The sequence below is a fragment of the Megascapheus bottae genome, chromosome 5 (assembly GCF_031878675.1).
Source record: "Megascapheus bottae isolate mThoBot1 chromosome 5, mThoBot2.hap1, whole genome shotgun sequence".
Taxonomy (NCBI): domain Eukaryota; kingdom Metazoa; phylum Chordata; class Mammalia; order Rodentia; family Geomyidae; genus Megascapheus; species Megascapheus bottae.
The window spans coordinates 53,489,477-53,504,511 of record NC_143513.1 but is presented as its reverse complement, the minus strand read 5'-3'; the positions used below and the strand labels follow the sequence as shown (position 1 = coordinate 53,504,511).

Sequence of the window (15,035 nt, the reverse complement as noted above, 5' to 3'; positions counted from 1 at the left end):
CTGAAAATAAGGATTATTTTATGGTACCACTAAAAAGTGAGTTTAACATTTTATCTGCTAACTAAGCTTTATACTAAGAGAAAAACCAAACTGGATATTAAATCAACATTCTAAGCAGCACATGTTTATAATATATATCAAAGTAATAAATTACCTTCTTAATTTATATGTAAACTTCAGAGGTGCATGGAAATGATATTTCTCAAAATTATTGATAATATTATTCACCTCACACATGGAATTAAAGCAGTTCTTACCTGAGTATCACTAAGGAATTTACAAGCAAATGCCACTCTGTCACGTACTGCAACTTTGTTTTCATACTAGAAATAGAATAGGCCAGGAGTTAAATTTTATATGCTGCAAGTTTTTAATTTTTACAGATATTTTCAAGTGTATCTATGTTGGAAGAGTCACTAATTGCATTTCCTGCTGTAACTGTCAGGAAACACAGCACTAGGGCATCGTCCTTGAAAGTAAAGATTTACCTTCCAAACATGGACCAAACTTAGTTTAGGAAAACACCAGTTCAATTATGTATTTCCAGCATAAAATATATACTATCATGTATAACATATCAACTTTAAGATTCATGTAATAATTCTATCATAGAAATTAATTTCAGGGAAACTAGGAAATTGGCTAGGTAAAACACACTTCTAGAATTTTGTGAATTGAGTGTACCAATACAGAAGTTAGAAAGAATACCAATTCATCTTTTTTTTTTTTTTTTTTGCCAGTCCTGGGCTTGAGGTCAGGGCCTGAGCACTGTCCTTGGACTATCTCAAGGCTAGAGCTCTACCATTTGAGCCTCAGCACCACTTCTGGCTTTTTTCTATGTATGTGGTACCAAGGAATCGAACCTGGGTCTTCATGCATGCTAGGCAAGCACTTTAACCACTAGGCCAAACTCCCGGCCCCCCAATTCATCTTTCTAAATTCAAAATATTTATCTGTTTCAAAACTCATAACTCTAAACACATTAGGGTATAAAATAAAATGTTGACATATACATGGTGTTGACATATACATGGTTTGTTGTAAAATATTCAACTGCATTATGATAAATTTGTATATGTTTGTCAATACTGTCAAACACTAGTTTGAAAAACCTTTACTATAAATTTAGAAAGATCCAATTAATTTTGTGATTAGTAAAAAAATAATTAAAAGGTAGATAATGGATCTAATTTCCAATGACACCACTTTATAAAATAATTTTCTTCTTTAAAAGTAATCCTGGGCTGGGAGTTTAGCTTAGTGGTAGAGTGCCTGCCTAGCATGCACGAAGACCCAGGTTCAATTCCTCAGTACCACATATATATATAGAAAAAGCCAGAAATGGTGCTGAGGCTCAAGTGGTGGAGCTCTAGCCTTGAAAAAGCCCAAGGACAATGCTCAGCCTCTGAGTTCATGGCCCAGGATTGGCAAAAAAAAAAAAAAAAAAAACAAGATCCTTAAACTGGGTACCAGTGGTTTCACGCATGTAATCCTAGCTGCTACTCAGGAGGCCACAATCTAAGGATTCTTGTTCAAGACCAGCCCAAGGCCAGCCCAGGCAGAAAAGTCTCAATGAGACTCTTATCTCCAACTAACCAATCGAAAACTGGAAATGGTGCTGTGGCTCAAGTAGTAGAGGACTAGCCTTGAGCACAAAGAGGCTCAGGGAGAGCACTCAGACTCTGAGTTCAAGCCCCCCAACTCAATTGTAAAATATGATTCTGCCACCAAACAGGAATAAACTCAGGTTCAGTTACATGTACTACAATTTGGAAAGAGATACCAATAGTTCTTGTCACATTTCAAAGGTAAGAAAACTAAATGCCAAAAATATAAAAAAAAAAAAACCAAATTGGATGGCTAAAGTAACTGGTAGAGCAGAGACTCAGGTCTTTCTGTCTTTCCCAATTTAGTGCTTTTTACTATGATGCTGCACTTTAACATTAAAAAACTAATAATTGCTATATATACATAAATAATATCTATATACACTTAAATATATTCTTGAAATAGCTTGCCTATGTGACTTTCTTTACTATCACTTTTTGGCATAAGAAAGGAAGAATGTTTATTACAGATCACTTAATATAAAATACAGAAACTTAAGCCAATTTACTTCTCTATCACCTCACTGCTTTTTCTAGTCTCCATCATTCTCTAGCACCTCCTGAAAGTATCATTTTATCTCTTCAAGATACATTTGTCTTCTGATAACAAAAGAAGTAGTAGGTTAAAAAAAAATTCAACAAGATACCCCAATAAAATGTTTTACATATTCTTAGGGATTGGCATGTAATCAATTATTCAAGTGCATATTTTATAAGAAATACTTAGCAATTTCTTAGGAAACACAGAAGTAAAATCTAATATACGAAGTCCTTATTACTAGAAAGAAGTCCAATTGTTCAAGTGTGTATCATTAATGTGAATCCTAAAACCAACAAATAAAAATCTCATTTCATTCTTCACTTTGTAATAAAAAAACTATGTGGTAATGTGGCCCTGGGCAGCCAAAGCAGAAGAGGGGGGGAAATGACCAAATAATAAATTAAACAAGCCAATATAGGTACTACAATTATATAATTTATCTTCCAAATGGGAACATGTCTGAGGAGTACAAATGTTGATACGGACATCCCTGACCAAAAACCAAAAGTGACCAATCAACAAGTGACCAATCAACCACAACTTGTTTGACTTAGCCCAAAGTAACACAAACATACACATACACATACACACACACACTCACACTGTATATTTTAATAGCAAATATATTTTCCGTTTATATAGCTGATTTTCAGAGGTCAGTTCCTAAGCTAAAGGATGACATATTCTTTCCATACCTGTAAACTGTATTCATAAAAATTATACAAAACAAACCCAGTTTGCTATCCATTAACTAGCTCTAGGTTGATAATAACTCAATGCTCAAAAAAGTTCAAAGTTGTATATTTAAAATTATAGTTTAAAATTACATTTTAAACCATACTTGGTATCTATATTATGTCAAACTATAATATACTAAAATATATCAAACTATATATATTATTTCAAACTATAATATACTAAAATATATCAAACTATATGAAAACATTTGAATATTGTAGCATTTGAAAATGTTAATAATGAAAAGTTTAACCTTAATTGTAAGTATAATCATGGGAAACAAATTAGCTTACCAAAACTCCATCATAAGATCCTGTTTCACTTGTCAGAAATGCAAACATGACACACAGATAGGGGTTGTTTAGTTGTAATCGTAGAGTACTGCACATTTCTCTCCAAAGGGAGTTCTTCTCATCCGTATAACCTGATAAAGCCATTGCTACCACATTGAGATTCAGATCTCCTGCACATTAAAAATAGCCAACTAATCAAAGTGGTCAAAAATGTATCACCTGCTTCCAATATCCCTTAAGCACACAGAGGTTAGGAGGTGAATTTTACCCTTGGAAAAATGAGCTTACTAGAATAAGGGTTTTGACTTAGACTAGAAAGCTGATGACTGTAATGAAAAATGTTCTAGTCTCCAAAATAGCTCATATGCATATTTGCAAATCCCGTGAAGCAGTATGTCTTTTCATTTTCAAGCCCTCATACCAGGCAGTTTCTTACACAATACATTATTATTTGGTACTTAAATGAAGAAAAGTAATCTCCATATCAGAATGACTGCCAACTACACCAACAAGTTCATTTTTGCTGAAATATTTCAAAGTACTATTGCATCTCAGAACTGTTACTTTAGAAATTATTTTCCTATATATAAATGTATAATATACTCATTTAGTTATGTGTCAACTACATGTTACAAAAATATTTTAGTGTTTTAATTATAGCATATTTGTAATTTTTAGGACAAAATGAACTATCAGAATTTTCCAAGAATTGAACTCTCATACATTTGTATCAAGGCATTTATTAACTATCAATGATATAGTGCTTTAAGCATTTACTCTCTGCAGTTTGCAAGACTGCTAGGAAGATTCTAATAACGCCTTCAGCTCTCTGGCTGCTAATGGAAGTTGAGCTTCAGGAGAAAGTTAAACTTTAACTTTTTCTAAGTATTTTCTACATTCACTATAATGTTCTGCTTTTTCTTCTCTGTCCCCTTTTTAACCCAAGCATACTGTATGTTGTGCTGTGTTGTCCACTCGTCATATTTGCTTTAGCTTTTTTTTTTTTTTAAATAGGTCTGGACTGAAAATCACCTACCTCTGCTTCCTAAGTAGCTGAAATTTTTTACAGGAATATACCACCCCACTTGATTCTAATAATTCTTTTCTAAATAAATTGGCATCACACAATTTATGTTTTGTTTTTCCAGTCCTGGGGCTTGAACCCAGAGCCTGAGCACTGTCCTTGGACTTTCTCAAGGCTGGGACTCTACCACTTGAGCTACAGCACCACTTTCAGCTTTTCTTGTGTATGTGGTACCAAGGAATCCAACCCAGGTCTTGGTGCATGCTAGGGGCAAGCACTCTACCACTAGGCCAAAATCCCAGCCCCCCAATTTCTGTTTTTAACACTCACTACCTTCTCCTCCTCCCCTAGGTCTTGTCCTAGGTCTTGTACTTAGGGCCTGAGCACTGTCCTTGGGCTTTCTCAAGGCTAGAGCTCTACACTTGAGCCACAGCACCGCTTCCAGCTTTTTCATTTTTGTTTTTGTGTTGGCCGGTCCAGGGCTTGATCTCTAGGCCTGGGTGCTGTCTCTGAGCCCTTCAGCTCAAGGCTATCACTCTAACACTCAGTTTTCTATTGGTTAACTGGAGATATGAGTCTCACAGACTTTCATGCCTGAGTTGGCTTCGAACTGTGATCCTCAGATCTCATCCTCCTGTGTAGTTGCCCAACAACTTTCAGCTTTTTCTATATATATCGTACCAAAGAATTGAACCTAGGTCTTTGTGCATGCTAGGCAAGCATTCTTCCACTAGGCCAAATTCCCGGCCCTCACCACCTTTTTTACAAATGTTTTCCCCAAGTTACTTGGTGCTTATTACCTCCATTGCCTACTCCATTAAAGTCTTGAAAAATAAAGACATAAAAAATTAGGGAAGAAGGGGCCGGGAGTTTGGCCTAGTGGTTAAAGTGCTTGCCTTGCATGCATGAAGACCCGGGTTCGATTCCTCGGTACCACATACATAGAAAAAAGCCAGAGGTGGTGCTGAGGCTCAAGTGGTAGAGCTCTAGCCTTGAGAAAATCCAAGGACAGTGCTCAGGCCCTGAGCTCAAGCCCAGGACTGGCAAAAAAAAAAAAAAAAAAAAAAAAAAAATTAGGGAAGAAATCTCTTTGGATCCATGTAGAATAATTTATTTCTAAGTGGAATGTTTAACTCAACAGCCTTTTCTTCTGTCCTTCATGAAGTTATTAAAGTCACCAGAATGACTATTTTCACTGTTAGTATGAGTGTTTAAATCTACTGCCAAATTTTCCAGATATACAGACAGGAAGTTTATTATGCTTTGGGGCTGTAGCTAAATTATAATTAGATATCAAAGGTTTTTGTTCCTTTATTTGTTTCAGTACTGAGGATCTTCTATGTGACAGGTAAACACTGTACTTACTAGAAATGGAATCCTAGAAATTAAATATCAATTTTTTCCATTATTGTCATCTATTACATTCTTAAAGAGAAAAAGCTTTCATTAGGACAAATGAAAAGATTCCAACCTAGGTAAAACTTTTTCAGTTCTTAAAGTACAAGTATATATGTTTTAGACTTAGAAATTTTCAAGTAAATGATCCTGATAAGAAAAAATCCAGAAAATTTATTTCTTTAGGGATCTTCTGATAAATGCCAGAGGGGAGTGGGGTAAGGAAAAGAAAAAAAAAAATCACATTTCTTTCTTTTAAGACACTATTATATATGGAGCATATATTTCAATTACTAGACTCAAGTAGTAGCATCTTTGCTGACCAAAGTGTGCTTTTTATATACTTTTAATTTATTGGTCTAAAGTTAAAGTATCAGTTTTCAAAGAGTCAGTCAACAACCATGAAAAAGAGAAAAACATACTCAAAACACCTAAATGTCATAAATGCGCTTACAAATTAAGGTAATCCTAATTCTTTAAACAACTTTTTAGCATGTATTATGTCTACAAAAAGGAAAACATTTGAAATAATAAATTTGAAAACTTTTCATATTATTAAAATAGCACTTATAATACATATTTGTTTTTATAGACCTAAACCAGTACATGAATAAAAACAACAGGCTAATATTTATTATAGAGTATTATTCTGGTTTCAACAAAAACGTATAAAAATATTAACTGATGAAATAGACACATGAAAATGATCAGTGTCTTTAGATTCTACATATTTCTCATTATTACAACATAACCTAATACCTTTTTCTGAAGATGCCCCTTCATTCAGGATTTGGATGGCTCTTCGGATATCCAAGTTGAACAATGCCACAGCAGCAGCTCTCTCCCATTCCCCTTCTTGTACAAGGGAATTCAAAAATGGCCCCACATCTACATCCGTTCCTTTCTTTATCCACCCACAAAGCTGCAAAGCTAAGATTCTCTCTTCATTTAAATTCTGAATATCAGTTTGTTTATCCAACCCACTCCAATTATGTCTGCTGCTTTCCACCATTCCTAAAAATAGAAAATATTTTCTGTTGTTTTTTTGTTATTTTGAAGCACATTTGGAAAAAAAATTCCATTTTACTAGACACATTTCACCAACATATTTAGAGTATTAAGCTTCTCAACCACAATTGTATGATAGCATAAATATGACATGCCACCAATAAAACATTTTATGTGTTTCTACATAAAGTAGTTGGGTTAGCAGACAACTAAGAGAATGAGAGTGAATCTTCAGCTGGACTAAATCACTGCTTCAGAGAAGCTTCCATGAAATTCTAATATAAATGCAACATGTACTTTACCTTACCATTCATTTCCTTTATTTCTTCCATACAGATCTTAACATACAGCCCCATATTTTATTCATTAATTTACTTTCAGTAATCTCTTTGCCTACTGACAGGAGAGAAGAGAAGGGAAAGTTCAAGGGAACTTCTATTGAATATTAAGTAGTAGAGACTCTCTGGAAACAATACATGCCCTGCATGGTGATGTACTTTGCCGTGCACTAACCATGCAGATAGGTCTAGACCTTCTGATCCCCCTATCTCTTCCTCCTGCCTACTAGGATGCCTGGCTTCTTTTGTCTGTTGTGCTTACAATGAATCCTTACTGCCGAGCATCCAGAAGTGGTCTTAATCTCTTTGTCCCTTCTCTATCTTCTCTTCTATGTATGTGCAGTCATATAAGAGAGATGGATCATCCTAGTTGATTATATTGTTAAATGCTACAAGACTGTACATACATGTGAAAAAAGGGCCTCAAGATACACTGAAATTTTAAGATAATTACCAAAGTGAAAAAATAACAACTGTATTTTTTTTGCCCTTTACTAAAGCTAGAAACTTTATATTGTCACCTTTTCTGTAACAAAGCCTTGCTGTTTTTATAGCACTATTTACATTGTAACCAAGGCAGTAGACTGGGTAATTTCACTTACATCTGTAATTTATACATTTATATATTCATATACTATACAACTGCACATTTGTAAATAGATCAATAGCAAATACATTTTTATTTTGTCTGAACTGGGATTTGAGCTGGGAGAGCCTCATGTTTGCTAACCAGGTGCTCTACCACTTGAGCCACAACCTAAGCCCTTAAATAGGTTTTTTATCATTTTTAACTCAATTTGATGGTTATAAGGAGAATTGCAAGTAAGTCTCCAAGATTCCTACTTCTTGGTAACTGAACATCTGTATAAACTTTGCCTCTTTATACCAAGAAAAACCTGTAACTTGCTTCTAAATAATAAAATATAGCAAGAGTGAAATAATTTTGCAGATGCAATTCAAAGTACTTAGCTAACTTTGAATTAGTAGGAGATTGTGTATAGGTCTTTCTTAATCAGATCAGGCTTTAAAAGAAGGTCTAAAAGTAAGAGAGAAGCAGCAGGAGATCTCTTTGGAGGAGACCTGAAGAAGTAAGCAGAAGCTGCCATGTTGGTGACAATGTTTTTTTTTGTTGTTTTTTTTTTTGCCAGTCCTGGGCTTGAGCTCAGGGCCTGAGCACTGTCCTTGGACTTTCTCAAGGCTAGAGCTCTACCACTCGAGCCTCAGCACCACTTCTAGCTTTTTTCTATGCATGTGGTACCAAGGAATTGAACCTGGGTCTTCATGCATGCTAGGCAAGCACTCTATCACTAGGCCAAACTCCCGGCCCGGAGAAGGCCCTTTGATAAGGAACTTGAACAGCCACTAAGGAGCTAAGGAAATCACTTGACCATCAAACAAACAAAAATGGTATCTTACTCCTGTAATGCAAATCTTCAGCCCTTTAGCCTCTGGTCACCCAAATCTAAACATTCTGTGCATCACATCTTTTTCCCTCTTTCCCTAAGGCTAAACTAAAGATGTTACCAGCTTATTTTAAGCCAAATCTGTGATTGAGATCTCATTTCCACCCATTTTCTGTCTATGGTTATTGAATTCTGCCAACAACCAAACTAATATGAAAAAGTACTCAGGTCTGAAAGAAATGCAGCTTAGACAACATCTTTAATTAGCCTTGTTAGATTCGGAACAAGGGCCCATCTTGGCTGTGCCCAGATTTCTCACCCTTGCAAATGATAAGATAATGCATGCTACAGTTGACTAGCTGTAGCCAAGAATTTATAAGAACTTCATTAAAAGAACATACAAATACGCATTTTTTTTTTTGGTGCCAGTCCTGGGGCTTGAATTCAGGGCTGACTACTGTCCTTGGGCTTTCCTCAAGGCTAGTACTCTAACACTTGAATCACATCACCACTTCTGGCTTTTCTATGTATGTGGTACTGAGGAATTGAACTTGGGTCTTTGTGTATGCTAGGCACTCTACTACTAGGCCAAACTCCCAGCCCCACAAACATACATTTTTAAAAAGTCACTCAGTCTATATACTTGGGAAGAACATAGGATATAGCCCAAACTCTCACTATATCTAAATTATATTTCCAAATATTTTTGGTGATTATCTTGATGTCAAGTTGTAATAAGCCTAAAATATTATTCATTTTAGTACTTATTCTTTTTTTGTGCCAGTCCTTATGTTTGAACTCAGGGCCCATGTGATGTCTTTGATCTTTTTCAGTCAAGACTACTGTTGTATCACTTGAGCCACATCTCTATAAGAGTCTTAGAAACTTTCCTGTTCCATCTGGCTTAAAATCATGATCCTCAGATCTTAGCCTCCTGAGTAGCTAGGATTATAAGCATAATCCTAGAGCCTGGCTTCATGTTAGTGTATATTTTAAACTGTACCCGACTGCCTATGGAAAAGTTGCAATATGAGTTATTTATAAAATTCTGGAAACTCAAAAATAGTTAGGTAATTATATTTAAAATTACTTCTGTCTGTGCGTGCACACACACGCGCGCGCGCGTGTGTGTGTGTGTGTGTGTATGTAACCGAAGCCAGGGCCCTGCACACACTAAGGCATGTACTCTACCACTGAACTACATTTAGAACCAGATTTTAAGGGGTAGGCTGTAAACTGAACCCATAACCCTGTGTACTCTAAAGACCCAATCACTTACTTTTAAACTATTGTCATTTTAAAGAATTATATTTTGGCTGCTCAGAGATCATTTCATAATTCAATGACTATACTATAGCTATTAACAAAGAAACATAATGCTATTGTGGGTTTTAAATATATTTTTTTAACTGATTACAAACTCTTAAGTATATCTCTGAAAAAGCAATAAAATCTATACATTATAGTGCAATACAAAAATCATATTACTCCCTGAATCTGAGAGTTTCCTTAACATAATCAATGATTTATTGATGTTTGCAAAGGAAGTAAGTTTATCTTAACATTCAAAAACAGTCAGGGCCTCTAAGCACTCTACCCCGTGACCCATGCCCCCACCCTTTTTGTTGCCTTTTTTTCATATCAGTGGGTTTCATATCAGCCTCAAATCTGTTTTTCCAAACTCCATCTTACAAGTACCTGGATTACAGACACATACTACCACTTGTTTAAGATAGAGTCTAACTTTTGCTTGGACTGGCCTTGAAATGAAATACAGGGCTTAGTGGTAGAAGTGCTTGTCTAACAGGCATGAAGCCCTGGGTTCTATTCCTTAATCCCATATAAACAGAAACAGTTAGAAGTGGTGCTGTGGTTCAAGTGGTAGAATGAGCAAAAGAAGCTCAGGGACAGTGACCCAGGCCCTGAGTTCAAGTCCCAGAACTGGCAAAAAAAAAAAAAAGCAATACAATTTTCATCTCATCTCCCAACTAGCTGGCTTTGTAATCTAGGTTTTAATAGGACTTTTGGTGTTTTCTTTGGATCATACTAGGTTTTAAACTTATTAAGCAAGCTCTTTTACTACTTGAGATATACTCTCATCCCTTTTTGTTCCTAGATAGTTTTTGAAAGTTTTAGATAGTGTCTTGTATGTTTGCTTAGGTCAACCTCAGACTTCAATTCTCTTACCTATGCCTCCAATAAAGCTAGAATTACAAATATGCACCCTTATGCCCAGCTTATTTGCTGAGATAGATTCTCACAAATTTTCAGCCTACTGTGGCTTCAACTCACAACAGGAACTTCCAATCTCTCTGGCTCCCAAGTAGCTGGGATTACAGACATGAGCCACAATGCCTGACCTACTTCATCAAAGCAAAAATTCTGTGATGAAATCTAAAGTAACAATCAGCAGACTACAAATCATCTTGCATAAGGCGTTTCAAAACTCCTCCAAAAAGGATTTTGTATATAAATACAATAGAGCATATCAAGGGACAATTCCCTAAATTATCTGATCAGAAACCAAAAAAAGACAAAGGGTATTTATGTTCATGATACTTAAATCACTCACTCATAATTTCAACCAAATGATAGAAGATAAAAAATTAGTGTAAAAATTACAAATATACTTGGAAAAATGAAATGGAATTTTCTTACCCAAAGATGACTTTACTATTGATTTAATTCCTGCATAAACCAATGATCCTTTGTTGCCTGGAGATTTTTGATCCATGTCTTCTGTATATTGTTTCATAAGTATTTAAATGCATAGGAAATACTAGTGATGATACATAATAAAATCGTATACAGTTAACTTGGACTAAGAGCCTATTAATACCAGGCATCCAAATAAAGCACCCATTTTTCCTCGTATGCAATCTACAAATCAATTTTCCAAGTTCTGAACAATTTTACTTCATAATTTTAGTATTATATAACCTGTATTCAGTATATTTATAATCTAGCCTTTCAGCAAACACAAGGGTATTTCGATTTAGCTTATCTCACAAAATTCTAAACACAAAGGATATAGTGCAGAGTATACCAGAGTGACTTGAGCTGTGGGTCTTCATTTCCAGCCAAAATGTAGTTTCTCCACACCTGCTCTGTATCAAGTCCATACCTTGATAGAGCCCGGAGACGCATTCTTGTTGCTATATCTTTGTCTAAAGAATTATCCTTTTCCTCTTCTGCACATTCGTACAAATGACGACCACAAGCCCACATTAATGATGTAATTGGGCTCCAGGCAAGAGATATCCTTTCAAAAACAGTGAAGTCAGACATTGTCCGGTTGGGAGTTACAACTATCATTCGATTTTGACTCGTTGGATGCCATGCAAAGGAAGCAATGTAATTGTCACAAGGTTGCACACTTCGTTCAATTATTGTAGGCTCAGTTTCATCCCCAATAGGGGTGGGCGTATGCTGCATATCATACAACCGAATAATATTGCTATCCCTCGTTAAAGTGGCGAGCAAACCAGTCCTGGTTGGACACCATGCTACTTTGGTTAAGGGCTTCGGTTGCTCAGTCAAAGTCAAAACTGGTTTCTCAAATTTTCTCAGATCCCATATTGCAACCTGGCCTTCATAGAAGGAAGCAACGCGATCATGGAAGTACGGGTCTACTGTTACCCCCTGAACAGCTTTTGTATTTACAAACATCTTTTGGCTAGTATTCCGAAGATCAAATATGGCTAGGTTTCGATGCATACCAGCAAGGAGAAGTTTCTGGTCTCGTGGAAGCCAACAGAGAGAGAGACAAGCATCATTCTGTCCTAATTCATAAAGAGGTTTTGTTACTAATAATGATGTTTCAGTCTCACCTACAGAAAGCCTCACTTTTTCCAGGGGAACAATATCAGGAGTATATTTGCTGCAAATATCCCATATGAGCACTGAAAAGTCAGCTCTGTGTTTATCTAGACCTGCAGCGAGCCAATTACTGTCCAATGGATTCCAGGCAAGGGTATTGCATTGTCGTGCATGTTTTGGAACAAATTCTTTTCCTATCAAATCTTTGAACTTTGAATTATGATCTTGACCAAGACTTGTAAGTACAACTCGACCATTTGCTTGTCCAACTGCTAAGAGACATTCAGGATCATAATTGAGATACCATGCAACGCATTTCATATAAGGTGTATCTGAATTTATTGATAATAACGTAGCTGCGGAGTCTTCAGATAAACGCAAAGATCCAGCTTTCAGTTCTGAATTCACAGTAGATTCCACATGATAAAGGCTCAATTCTGAGTCACATACAACAAATCTATCAACCTGGTGTGGTGCCCACAAAATGTCAGGTTTGGTACCACTCATGTTTATTGATGTGCTCAGAGAGTCCAGTCTGGTCCATTCACTGCAAGTGTTTAAAACCAGAAAAGTTTAAAATTTAACAAGACATGATTACATTGAATAAAATACTTAGAAATCGTGAAATATTCTATACAAGCACTGTCTTTTTAAAATTTGTTTGAATTTCTTCTATCACTCATGAAGTCAATATAATATTTACTGATTTTAAAAAGAAAGGAGAAAAAAAAAGAACTACTTCCTCTAACAAAATGAACGAGTAGGAATCTGAGAACCCAATCCTGGCTTTATTTCCCATGATCAATTATCTTAATTGTACCGTTATTAATACCTTCAATTTAACCTCAGGGGTTATAATAACATCAATACAGTAAGTAAATAAATAATTACTATTCCTTTGAAGGAAAGAAAAAAGCATTATGAATCATGTTCCCAAGCAATAGTTAGAACAGTATTGCCCAACAGAGTGTTCTTCAATGACAGCATGGTATGTATCTGTGTTAATATGGGAATTCTCAGACCTATATGGCTATTGGAAATTACAAATGTGACTGGTTCAAATTTTAAACTTTATATACTTTTAACTCAATTTAACATAAATAGCCACAAGTAAACACTATACGGACAATACAAATTTAAAGTACAAAAGGAGACTAACACAAAGGTTTCTTCTTCAGTTCTAATCAACAAAAAATATCTCAGATAGTTGCATAAATGTTATAATGTCCTGAATTCCTATGGTAGGTGTTCTCATCTATAAAATAAATGAGCTGGTTTAAATTAGTATTTCCTAAATAATCTTGCTCATTCATGAATCATTTGAATTTTTAATGCCTTTCTTTAAAGGGATTCATTTTTAAAATCTGAAAATTAACTTTAATTTCTTTATGATATCCATAAATCATGCGTAGGATGTACTTATTATATTTTTTCTAATATATAATAAAACAAGTATACAATTACCAAAAATGCTGAGTTATATTTTATTTAAAATCATCCTACTATGACAAGCATTTTGGAAAAATAAATTCAGTGAACATTAGAGACTCTTGGTTTTCCAATTCTATAAACTTTGAGTAAGTGTTGACGTAGGATTTTGAGAGGCTAAATATTCTAGCAGTTTAAGAGCAAACTAAAACTGGTATAATGGAAAATGTTTTTCTCCCTTTCTTCTTTTCTATTTATGGCACTGGGGATTGCACCAGGGCATTTGTTCATCCTGGGCAGGTGCTCCAACTCTTGTGTTATACACCTTATATCCCATAAAAATGTTTTGATAATAAAGGCTGGCTACAAATATTTAAATGAGTGCTTGTAATGTTGGGCAAGTGTAAATAATTTAAATTCAAAATGAACAAACAGCTAGGCACAACTGGTTCAAGTCTGTAATCCTAATTATCTACAAGACTGTGACTGAGGATCAAAGTTCAAAAACAGTCTAGTGAAACAAATCCAAGATATTCTTATCTCCAATGAACAACAACAACAAAAAAGAAGCTGTGGAGCAGATCAAGTGATATAGCACCAGCCTTGAGGGAAAAAGCCACGCAAGTGCATAAGGCCTAAGTTCTGTTCACACGTGCGCATTCATACATAGACACTCCAAACACATGTACAATTTTCATTGCACTGGTATTTGTCTGGCAGATTCCTAATAAAGATATTCTAAGTAATACAATTCAAATAGAATTGCTTCATTTTTTTCTCTTAACAAAGACTTCATTTTATGGAAGCCTAGGACCAGTCACTTCAACTATATTCTTTATTAACACTTCTAATTTCTTCATTTCCTTTCCAATTTTGGGGGGTTTGCCTTTTCCTAATTCTAGATTAATTCAGGCTACTAAGTGCTACACTAAGATGGTTTCAAGACCGCAGACTGGCTTCATAAGTTATAAGGTATAATATACCTGTCTATGGCACTGACTTAGCAATTACTTTGTTCATCTTTCCACTCAGCTTCTTTAATAGCAGAGTAACCTTTTTACAACTCATATTTGACTAATTACTCAACTGACTTGGAAAATTATGAGTATTTTTGGCCTCTACCTGCTACTCTGGCCTCCTGACATGCTGTTTTCATTGGATGTTGTGTTCCAATCACATTATACTTTTCAATCTAGAATTTACCCCTCCTTTCTTCAATCACTATACCTTTGCAAAATGTTCCTGTGGTTAGAATGCTCTTCCTACTTCTTGGCTAATCATCCAATCAACCAATATCCTCTGCCTAGACATACTGTCATTGAGCAGTACTCTTTCCCTTTATGCTTCTTCTGTGAGACTATGATAAACTCAATAAAAAAAGATGATTCTTTTTTGTTTTCCACTGTACTTCTACCAGTTCTAGACACATAGATAATAATTA

General features: G+C 35.3%; 1 protein-coding gene across 1 annotated transcript in view; it reads right to left on the bottom strand.

Moving 5' to 3' along the window:
- The window catches only part of Mios (meiosis regulator for oocyte development), a 28,394-nt gene that overhangs the window by 9,971 nt on the left and 3,388 nt on the right, over positions 1-15,035 (bottom strand). Inside the window, exons 2-6 of the mRNA XM_090333154.1 lie at positions 11,380-12,713; positions 11,006-11,104; positions 6,358-6,612; positions 3,180-3,349; positions 258-323 (exon numbers count right to left, since the gene is read on the bottom strand). Of these exons, the coding sequence (XP_090189280.1) occupies positions 258-323; positions 3,180-3,349; positions 6,358-6,612; positions 11,006-11,104; positions 11,380-12,673 (1,884 nt within the window). The 5' untranslated portion in view covers positions 12,674-12,713. The remainder of the gene's footprint in view (positions 1-257; positions 324-3,179; positions 3,350-6,357; positions 6,613-11,005; positions 11,105-11,379; positions 12,714-15,035) is intronic.